General features: G+C 41.1%; 1 protein-coding gene and 2 non-coding genes across 4 annotated transcripts; all 3 read right to left on the reverse strand.

Annotated features, from left to right (window-relative positions):
- Nucleotides 1–67: 67 nt before the first annotated feature.
- Nucleotides 68–10,030, reverse strand: RPL5 (ribosomal protein L5). 2 transcript variants are annotated; one of them, XM_054531045.1, is made up of 8 exons: nucleotides 9,895–10,030; nucleotides 8,549–8,618; nucleotides 8,347–8,462; nucleotides 7,090–7,224; nucleotides 5,572–5,774; nucleotides 4,334–4,512; nucleotides 1,362–1,446; nucleotides 68–223 (listed from the first exon to the last, which is right to left on the reverse strand). In XM_054531045.1, exons 1-8 carry the CDS (start codon nucleotides 9,895–9,897, stop codon nucleotides 124–126), a joined length of 891 nt encoding a protein of 296 aa, XP_054387020.1. In that variant the 5' UTR covers nucleotides 9,898–10,030; the 3' UTR covers nucleotides 68–123. The 2 variants fall into 2 exon arrangements, with proteins under 2 accessions (XP_054387020.1, XP_002810645.1); XM_002810599.5 differs by having other exon boundaries at nucleotides 1,362–1,450; nucleotides 4,335–4,512; nucleotides 9,895–10,029.
- On the reverse strand, nucleotides 1,151–1,283 carry LOC112131317 (small nucleolar RNA SNORA66). Its single transcript, XR_002913413.1, has one exon. It is a non-coding gene; the product is annotated as a small nucleolar RNA SNORA66 (small nucleolar RNA).
- Nucleotides 4,581–4,675, reverse strand: LOC112131299 (small nucleolar RNA SNORD21). Its single transcript, XR_002913395.1, has one exon. It is a non-coding gene; the product is annotated as a small nucleolar RNA SNORD21 (small nucleolar RNA).
- Nucleotides 10,031–10,692: the final 662 nt, after the last annotated feature.

Raw genomic sequence — 10,692 nt, forward strand, 5'->3', positions numbered from 1 at the left:
CTTTTACAAAATATTTCAGGGTATTTCCTATAAGGTTCATAAGAATAAGAGCTTAACACAGAAATAGTTGCTGTTCATAAGTTTATTGTCTATATCTGAAAAAATCATAGAAAATTGTTGGGTTTAGCTCTCAGCAGCCCGCTCCTGAGCTCTGAGGAAGCTTGCCTTCTTTTGAGCTACCCGATCCTTCTTCTGAGCAAGGGACATTTTGGGACGGTTCCACCTATAAAAGATAGGAATATATATTTTTTAAACTATAACTGAACAGAATAGAGAATATTTAATTTAAAATTTTAATTTTGATAAAATGTTAATAAAATTTAATTTTGATAGAGAATATATAAGACTTTGCAATCAGAAGGAGGTTACATAATCCAATACATTTACTTATGTATGATCTTAAGCTAACTTTCCCAAACCCCAACTTCTGTGATGTCCTACTACCATAGGGCCAAAAGTCAAATAGAAGACATGTTAGATTCAGTAATCCCACTTCTAGGTATTTTCCCAAATGTTTTGAAATGTTTGTCCAAGAGAGTGGCACTCCCATGTTCATTGCAGCACTATATATTAATAGCAACAGATAAATGGATAAAGGAAATGTGGTATACATATACGTAATGGATTATTACCCAGTCTTTAAAAATGATGGAAATTCTGTCATTTGCAACATGAATGGAAGTGGAGAATATTGTGCTCAGTGAAATAAGCCAGGCACAAAAAGACAAATACTTCATATTCATATAGAATCTAAAACAATGGAACTCACAGAAGCAGAGAGTAGAATGGTGGTTACAGAGGCTGGTGGGTGCAAAGAATGGGCAGATAATAGTCAAGTATAAAATCTCCAACAGGAGGAATATGGTTTTTTTTTAGTTCTATTACACAGCATGATGAATACAGAATATCGTACATTTCACAATTAAGAGAATAAATTTCAAATGTTGTCACCACAAAGTGTTAAGTATTTGAGGTGAATATGTTAAATACTTTGATTTAATTACTACACATTGTATTTGTGGGCCATCACATCACTTTATGCTTACATGTTCATTAAGTATTACTTTCTATTCCATTTAAAGATCAAAACATGAAAGATCAACAAAAAGCAACTTGTCAGCCAATAAAAAAATGCAATAACCAGTACTCAGACTGTACTAGGATAGAAAGAGCCACCTCAGTAGTGTCTGAGGCTAACACATTTCCATCACCACAGTTACTTTTGCAAACCTGGTTCCCTTCGCTTCTGCCACATCATGCAGAGCTAGTGATCGAGTTTGCACAATTACACCAACAGTCTGCCCCACGTGGGAACCATTCCCAACCTGTTTTCTTGAAAAGACAAAAAAAAGACGACATACCTCTTCTTTTTAACTTCTTTCTTGGGCTTCTTTTCATAGACTGGATTCTCTCGTATAGCAGCATGAGCTTTCTTATACATCTCCTCCATCTGAAACAAAGGAAAGCAAACAGTACTTGGTTTCATTTCATATGCCCTACTATATTAATGTAACCATAACTTATTTTGTCCTTCTAAGCCAGATTCTCAAAAGGAACTAAACTAAATCAATGTTGGTAAACACTTTAACTTCTAAATGTAACTCACCTTTTCCTAACAAATTCCCAATTTTCGCCTTATGCAATGTGAATTATCACTATTTATAGAACGCCATCTTACTCAAGAAAAAAATCAGGCCAGGTGTGGTGGTTCATGCCTGTAATCTCAAGCACTTTGGGAGTCTGAAGTGGGAGGATCACTTTAGCCCAGGAGTTTGAGACCAGCTAAGGCAACATAGTGAGACCTGTCTCCACAAAAAAACGAATTAGCCAGGTGGCAATTATTAATGGTGGCATGCACCTGTAGTCCCAGCTACGGGACTACACTTGAGTCCAGGAGGTCAAGGCTGCAGTGGCACAATCACAGCTCACTGGACCCCAGCCTAGGTGACAGAATGAGACCTCATCTCTACCAAAAATTAAAAAAAAATTAGCAGGGCATGGTGGTGCACACCTATAACCCCAGCTACCTCGAGAGGCTGAGGTGGGAGAATTGCTTGAGCCCAGAAGTCTGAAGTTGCAATGAGCTATAATTGTGCCATTGCACCCCAGCCCGGGAAATAGAACAAGATCCTGCCTCAAAAAAAAGTAAGAAAACAAAAAGAAAAATCTGCCTGTACTTCTGAGAAATTCAGCCACACTTCTTGAGTCACTCTAAATCAAATTTTTGTCTGCAGAAACAAATATTGCGCTTCTCATTTTAAATACTGTCTGGCCTAGATTCTTTCATTCAAGAACAAGTGCCAAGATGATGAATGTATGGGACCAAGAGTCACAACACTGACATAGCTTAACTGAGACCAGGGACTGGACACAGGCCAACAAGCAAATTCATCTGTCATCCCACAATCCCTAGACTTTTGTTTTCCATCTTTATCTCACAGGCCTTTAAAAGTAATTCCCAGCATTATGTACCAAGGACCTCTCTTCTTTCACTACCACCAATCCATCCCTAGTATCTAGTGGTAATATAAGGCCTCTAGACCAGAAAGACGTCAGAAGTTTTCCTGAAAAGCCAACCGATCAGATATTTTATTGGGCAATTTTTTGTTTTTTTGACATGAAGTCTCACTCTGTTGCCCAGGCTGGAGTGCAGTAGCGGAATCCCAGCTCAGTGCAACCTCCACCTCCCAGGATTCAAGCAATTCTTCTGCCTCAGCTTCCCGAGTCACTGGGATTACAGGAGTGAGCCACCATGCCCAGCTAATTTTTGTATCTTTAGCAGAGACAGCATTTCACCGTATTGGCCAGGCTGGTCTCGAACTCCTGACCTCAGGTGATCTGCCCACCAAGGCCTCCCAAGTGCGGGGATTACAGGCGTGAGCCACCATGCCCGGCCAGGGCAATTTTGTTCTAAAACTCACTGAAAAAAAAAAAAAATGCTGCAACTCTCTGAATATCTAATAATTATAGCCCACTACAGATTATGTCACAGTAATCCAGGTCTCTAAAATTATTCATTCAATGTGGAGATGTGATTACTACACGCATTTGCATAAAGATTATTAAAGGAAAATAATGCAAAAATGCTCACTGCATTTGAAACCTCAACGACCTATACCCATTTTGAAAATTAATTTCCCTACCTCTTTTAGCACTCTATTATAGCTGTTCACTAACAAATAACAAATCCATTTGATGACTTCATATATAGTCATTCAACAAATCTAAGCAACCCAGTTCCTTCCAAGACGTCAGACAAGTAGACATGTAGATAATGCCTGAATTCAGGTAAAGACCACCTCCTGTTGGAGACACATCAGATGTCTGCATAGGATTTCAGCAGGCACACAGGAGGATAGAGGCCACTGTAGATAAAATTAATGAGCCAGCTAGAAAAATACATTAGCCAAAAAGTAGTCTAGCTGAAGGAAGGCATGTATACAGGAAAGCATTAGGAAGTAAACATCTGAAAGCACAAACTGGGAGTCTGAAAAGTTCTGAGCAAGTATGACATGACTACATAAAGATATAGGTTAGGAAGTAGATTTTGCAAGACTAGTAGAATCATAATCCAAAAGTAAATGACCTCTTTACCAGGATGAAGTCGTAAGTAACAAAGAAATATAACGCAGTAAAAATTAACGTGCACCTACATTACTGATAAAAAAACTATTCCTTTTCCTAACTCAGAAACTCAAGCTATTTGTTTATTCAGCCTTTACACTATGTCCAAAGCATAGAAATAACAGAAAGTGATCATTTCCCAACTACTGTTTTTAAAAATTTTCCTAACCAATAGCTATGCCAAAATAGAAGCTACTACACACTAACAAAAAAGAACCTGGGTCAGGAACGGCTCTCATCTGTAAGCCCAGCATTTTGGGACTCATTCTTGCAAACATGGCTCCCCTCATTTCTACAACATCATGCAGACCCAGTGATCAAATCTCTTTTCCTGTGTACATGTCTGAGATAACTGGGAAGTCCAGAATACACCACACATATGCTATGAAGAGCTTTCCTCCCAGATGGTATCAAAATAAGTGAAGCTTATTATCTAGCACCTCCTATCAAACAAAGCAGATTACAACTATGATTACAGAAATGACATCTACAAATACAGAACAGCCAAAGCATAAAAGGTAGCCAAATCTTCAGATGCTTGAAGTCTCCCACACTTGAGCACCTAAAAGATTACTAAAAGAATGTTGACTAGTCTAGCTCAGTACTAACCTGAAACACACCTATATAAGAATGTTACCTGCCCCCAAAGCAAGTAATAAACCTATTTCTATAAATTAACCAATATAGGCATTTTTAGGTAAATGTTTTACCATGTCTGGAGTTACGCTGTTCTTTATGTATTGAGAGAACTGTTTCTTGTAAGCATCTTCATCTTCTTCCATTAAGTAGCGCATGTAATCTGCAACATTCTGGCCCATGATGTGCTTCCGGTGTACTTCTGCATTAAATTCCTTGCTTTCAGAATCATAACCAGGGAATCGTTTGGTACTAAAATAAAGTTATTCATATTTTAGTATAGACTCAACTTAGTTTACTAGTAAGAATTTACTTTAGTAGCTGCCATCAGTCCCGTCTTGAAACAATTATCGCATCATATGCAACCAAAGGACCAACTACTGACTGCTCAGTTAGTGGGATATCATCATTCAGCAGCTCATCTCAGAATTCCAGGACAGAAAAGAAATTCATACTACAAACACCTTTAAAAGCCATTACCAAGGCTTTCTACCACTACAAAATTAGTTATCCAGCACATCAGCACAGGAAGGAGTTTCAAAGCTTATACTCTAAATCCTTTAATTTTCAGTGGGTACATGGGAATAAGTGATTTGTCCAAGATCACAGTTAATGAAATTGTCAAGTGAGAATGCTCTTGGTGTACTTGCAACTAACTCCCCCCACCCACCTCCACATCATAAAAGCAAAATTTCAGTTGGGTTGTATTTTAGGCTTACCAAAAATTACTATTTCTTGGTTAAATCACCAAATGCTAAAATATTCCTAAGAAGTTAATAAATCAAGATGCACAGACTCAACAACAAAAAATATCATTAAACCAATGGAACTACAAATTAACCTACTTAACTTCCCAAAATGGCCTACAATCTTATTCCTAGTTGCAATTTTAGAAATCTTTCATAAGCTTTTTCCTAAAACTCCTTATAAAATTCTGAGATCCACCTTTTTGCATAATTCAGTACATCATTTTTACTCTGATTGAAAAAAAGAAAGTGCATGGGGAAAGAGGATGGAGTTGCTCATTTCTAATAAGAATAAAGTCATATGCAAAAGGTAGTGGTTTCAATCACATCTCTTTCACTAACTGGCCCGAAAAACTTGGGACAAATAACTCTGGGCCTCAGACTCTTAATTTATAAAATGGGCTATAATTCCTTCCTGCCCTACTAGGTTCCTCCTGCACGGTACCTAGGCATACAGCAGGCATTCAATGATAGCTACTTTAATTCAGTTATCTCCATAGTCCAACTAGTTAAAAACAGGGAAGTACCAGAGTCCAGGCACCAAGGTCTTAAATAGTATCCTTACCTGTGAGGGATAGACAAGCCTCCATCCACAGCTCCCTTCAGGGCACCAAAAACTTTATTGCCAGTGGTAGTCCTGGCAAGGCCTGCATCCAAATAGCAGGTGAAGGCACCTGGCTGACCATCAATGCTTTCCACATTGTATTCATCACCAGTCACCTCCACTTGGCCTTCATAGATCTTGTCCATGCCAAACCTATTGAGAAGCTATTCAAGAAACCAATGTAAATGCTGGTTTGAATTATTCAAACTGCTCTAAAATTAAAATAGCTTATGTCATAACCATAAGGACCACTGACATCTGGAAAAGAAAATTTCCTTCCACACCCACCCCTTTCACCAGATCCACTTGGTCATGAATTTTTAAATGCTATTAAAAAAAAAAACTTAAAACATTCAATTTCACTTGAAACAATTTTATGCCTTCTGCATCTTTGCTACATGTCCACACTTGACTTATGCAGCAATCAATGAGAATGCATAAACTTGATTCTTACACTTACAATGTCCCCTCCATTCAAACATGTTTTATAACCAATGATGAGTGGGTTGTGTCATCAACCTTGATGCACATGCTTAACAATTCCATTGCAAAACAAGATAAAAAAACTCAGATAATAAAAACAATGCAAAATCCCATCTTCATCTACCAGCAAAATAGAGCATATACAGGAAACACTGCCAACCAGATGGAAAAACGTTTAAAACAAAAATGAATCTTCCCATCAATGACCACTCTCCAAAACACTAAGATTCTCATTTTTTTTTTTTTTTTTTGAGACGGAGTTTCGCTCTTGTTGCCCAGGCTGGAGTGCAATGGCGTGATCTGAGCTCACTGCAACCTCTGCCTTCTGGGTTCAAGTGATTCTCCTGCCTCAGCCTCCCAAGTAGTTGGGACTACAGACACACACCATCATGCCTGGCTTTTTTTTTTCCTACTTTTTTAGTAGAAACAGGGCTTCACCATGCCGGCCAGGCTAGTCTCAAACTCCTGACCTCAAGTGATCCACCCTCCTCAGCTTCCCAAAGTGCTGGGATTGTAAGTGTGAGCCACCGCGCCTAGCCAAGATTCTCCAGTTTTAATGTGCACATAAATCACTTGGTACATACTATCAAAATACAGATTCCAGAAGGTCTAGAGGGGAGTTCCCACGAGTCTGCATTTTTAATGTTTTCCAACATTCAGAATGTATACCTAAGTAGCAAGGGTCTTCATTGTCCAATTAAGTAGTCACTAGCTACAAGTGGATTTTCAAATTCAAGTTTACATACTGCTGGAACTCAACAGCTGCAGGTCACTAGTGGCAAAACCACTGGACAGCAAATTACAGATTTGTGTCATTGCAGAAAATTTTATTGGAAAGAGCTGACCTAAATAGATCCATTAACAAAGCAGAAAACTGGAAGCAGGCACTCTCCTGAAGCACAACTGAAGCTATCTTATCCATGTACAAACCTCTTGCAGAAAACTCTCCAAGCAATCAGCCACAAACTACATCAATTAAAGTCATCTTGTACATACCCTGCGGGCCAGCAGCAGGCCAGTACAATATGCTGCAGCATAATTTGTCAGGCCAACCTTCACACCATATTTTGGCAGTTCGTGTGCATATGCTGCGCAGACTATCATATCCCCCTCTATACGGGCATAAGCAATCTATAGTAAGAGAGAAACTAGGTTAGTAATCTGTTGCTTTCACTGTCTTATTACATCTTAATTATTTTTCAAGGGAATAAAAAAACATTGATGGACATAGATGTGCATCACTTAAAATGCTGAAGACTCTTAGCTGGGTTGCCAGTAAATTAGAGGTACTTAAAAAGTCAAAGAGGAATACCCAAATATTTCAATCATCCTTTGAACTAAACATAACTAAATTCAGCAAAGTCTCAGGAACCTAACGTTTAGTTATCTGAACTTGGGTACGGAGGAAGACAATGCCTTCACAATCAACAAACTATTTGCCCAGGAAACAGGTGTGCCTACCTGCTACACAATATCAATAAATCTTAACTCTCAGAATTTCTCCTAGTTGTAAAAGCCCAGGATTCTAGCTTTCAGAGTCCAGTGAAAATGCTCTTAGTACAAGAGCAAAACTGACACTTCCTAAAGGTCTTTCATGTGGGAGCCACCTTTGTACATTTTATTAAAACCTATTTCAAAGAATAAGCAGAACAATCTTAAAGCCCTGTTTAACTCACAACTACCTTTTCAGTGGTTAAGTGGCATATAAGGCCATATAGGAAAAATCAGGACAAACCCTATTCTACTGGAATTGGGATGGGCAAGAACTTCTTGCTTCTAATCTCCCCACCCCACACACACATAAAACAGGTTTCAGTCTCTTGCTCTGTCATCTAGGTTGGAGGGCAGTGGTGTGATCTCACTTCACTGCAGCCTCAACCTCGGGGCTCAAACAATCCTCCCACTGAGTAGCTGGGACTACAGGTGCGCCCCACCATGCCCAGCTAATTTTCTTACATTTTTTGTGAAGACAAACTCTCACTATATTGCCCAGGCTGGTCTCAAACTCCTGGGCTCAAGCAATCTTCCCAAAGTGCTGGGATTACAGGCATGAGCTTCCGCGCCCAACCAAGAGCATTTTTTAAAGTACCAATTTCCCAGGTTCCAATTCTAGACCTACTAAAAGGAAAAATTATTCACTGGATGCTTTTGGAGGTGCTAGACAGCCCTTCTAACACACACACCATGTGCTTTGCTTCCCAAGCACAATTTCTCTAGCAATAAAAAAAGGGGAATGTCTAGAATACAACTTACCTGACAAATGATATCTCTGTTTGTTACACGAACTATCATCCTGTATTTGGGTGTGTTGTATTTATTTTTATCTTGTATCACCAAGCGTTTCCGAGCATAATAATCAGTTTTACCCTCTGAAAGAAAAAAATAATTGTAGAAAGGATACTCCACTGCATCTGCAAAGCAGATTAATATTGTAAACACAAAAAGGTGACAGTACCTCGTCGTCTTCTAAATTTCACTTGGTATCTCTTAAAGTAGGCCTTATTCTTAACAACTTTAACAAACCCCTTAAAGAAAAAAGAATGTTATTAAAACTTTGATGTCTTAGCCTATGATACTTTTGACATGAATTAACCATGTAACAAAGTAACACTTGAACTTCAAGAGTAAAAACAGACGACTGTCACTTGTAGAATCCCAGGTTTCACAATCAACTAGGGTCAAGAATCTTTTTCCTCTACTTTCCACGTCACAGACTGGTAGTTTCATAAAACAATAAAAATGAATCCTTAGAGAAATATGGAATAAAAGAAACATACAAAATGCAGGCCCCAATTTATTACAGTTAACAGGTATAAAATTATTGTTACATTGCTTTCAAAAGGTTTTAAACGCTCTGAATTTCCATACTTGTTTCTTCGAGGACCAGCACCGGTAATTGTGCCAAACTTTTGCGAAGCACTGCTCTAGACAGCAGTCAGTGGTGCCAAACGTCAGTCTGTTCGGAACACGCTATGTCCCACTTCAAAAACGTAGCCTCAAATAACAACTACATACCTCTCTCGCTTCCCACGTTACGCTTTTCAAAAGCCTAAATTACCTGCCACAAAGCTTAACTGGGCAAGAGCACATTCAGCAGTAATTCCCCCACAGTGCTGATGGGGAACAGCACTGTTCCCCATCAGCTAAAGCAACATTTCATCCCACCCTTGGGGCCCTACCCCAATAATTAAACTCATCCGGCGACAGACCCAAGAGAAAGAGGCAGGAGGCATGTATTGCATGTTAAAGGAGCTTCCGGGGCCCAGGGACCCCTCGGCCTCCAAGCTCCACTGACAATTTTGGCTTAAAAACCACTTGCTCGGCCCACAGGCACAAGCTTTCTAAATCTAAGACTCGCCGGCTCCGACATTCTTCTGGAAAACCCACGAAGTACTCGGTACTCGGAGATCGAGTGGGACCCGAGGACCTGTAGCCCCTCTCCATTCTGGCATTCCCCAGCTAGGCTGAGGCCGACTGCTTGCGACCTCTCACGCCCGGCCAGCGCCCCCTCACACTAGACGGCAGTATCCCCACTCAGGCTGTCTACTAAACTCACCCTTCTCCCCAATCCGCCGTCCAAGCTCACGCTACCCTTCTTCGCCAACCCCTCCCCCCCCAAGTTCGCGCACCGGGCGGCAGCCATTTAAGGCCACGCTGGGAACTGCACCTCCATCAAGTCAGAGCTAGCAATCTAACGCCATCCGGCCCCTGCGACGCGCGAGACGGGCCCTAGGCTGGCGTACGGGCTAGAAAAGTGAACCTCCGTGCATCTAGAGCCCCGAGACCGAGGCATCCACTCACCATCCTGCGGAACAGAGACCCGAGTCCGCGGCTCGACAGAGACCTGCAGGCCCAGCGGAGCTAGTGGGGGTGGGAAAAAGGCCACAGCCTTTGCGCAGGCGCAGTATGTAGCGCGGACGGTGGCGCCAGTGACGTGTGGAAGAGAGAGGGCGTCGGCCACAAGGCGTTTTACGTTCCGCCCCCTGCTGGAAGGAGGGTGAATGCCTGCCTAAGCTCTCAAGGTTCCAACGCTCGGGGTATCTCACAGGATCAGTGCGGTGAGGAGGAGCAGGGAGGATTACTGGAGCCTTTCGCTTTCTTTGCTACAGCGTTTTGTTTTGTTTTGTTTTGTTTTGTTTTGTTCATAACAAACGTATTTTGCTTTTCTAAGCAGGAAAAAAAAATAAAATTAAATAGGACAAGTTTGCGTGGGAGCCCTCTTGCCTTCTCTGGGCTACTCATCCTGGTCCAAGAGCATACGGACCCACCCTCCCATCTCACTCCCAGGAAGCCTTCCCTGAGAGCCCCAAGCCTGGGATAGGGGCCACTCCTCTGCCTTTCTACAGCAGCTTTCTACTGGCTTCAGCCCACCACAGACTGTCAACTTTTCGAGGTGGGCCCTGATGTCCACCTCTGACTCTCCATCACATAGCAGGGTATCAGCTGCTCACCGTCAGAGCTGGGAGAAGGGACGGCCAACCAGGATGACAGGGTTAAGTGACTCCAAAACACTGCCACTAGAATAAATCAGAATTAGGGTGCCAGTTACCTCTGATTCCAACTTGTAATTCCTTATATAATAGGAAAAACAAACAGAGT

The sequence above is a fragment of the Pongo abelii genome, chromosome 1, assembly GCF_028885655.2.
Source record: "Pongo abelii isolate AG06213 chromosome 1, NHGRI_mPonAbe1-v2.0_pri, whole genome shotgun sequence".
Classification (NCBI taxonomy): domain Eukaryota; kingdom Metazoa; phylum Chordata; class Mammalia; order Primates; family Hominidae; genus Pongo; species Pongo abelii.

Coding starts and splice junctions, on each gene's coding strand:
- RPL5 (XM_002810599.5), bottom strand. Junction 4,513..5,571: donor GGCTTGTCTATCCCTCACAG/GTAAGGATACTA, acceptor ACTTTATTTTAG/TACCAAACGATTCCCTGGTT. Junction 1,451..4,334: donor ACAGCGTAACTCCAGACATG/GTAAAACATTTA, acceptor CCTTTGTTTCAG/ATGGAGGAGATGTATAAGAA.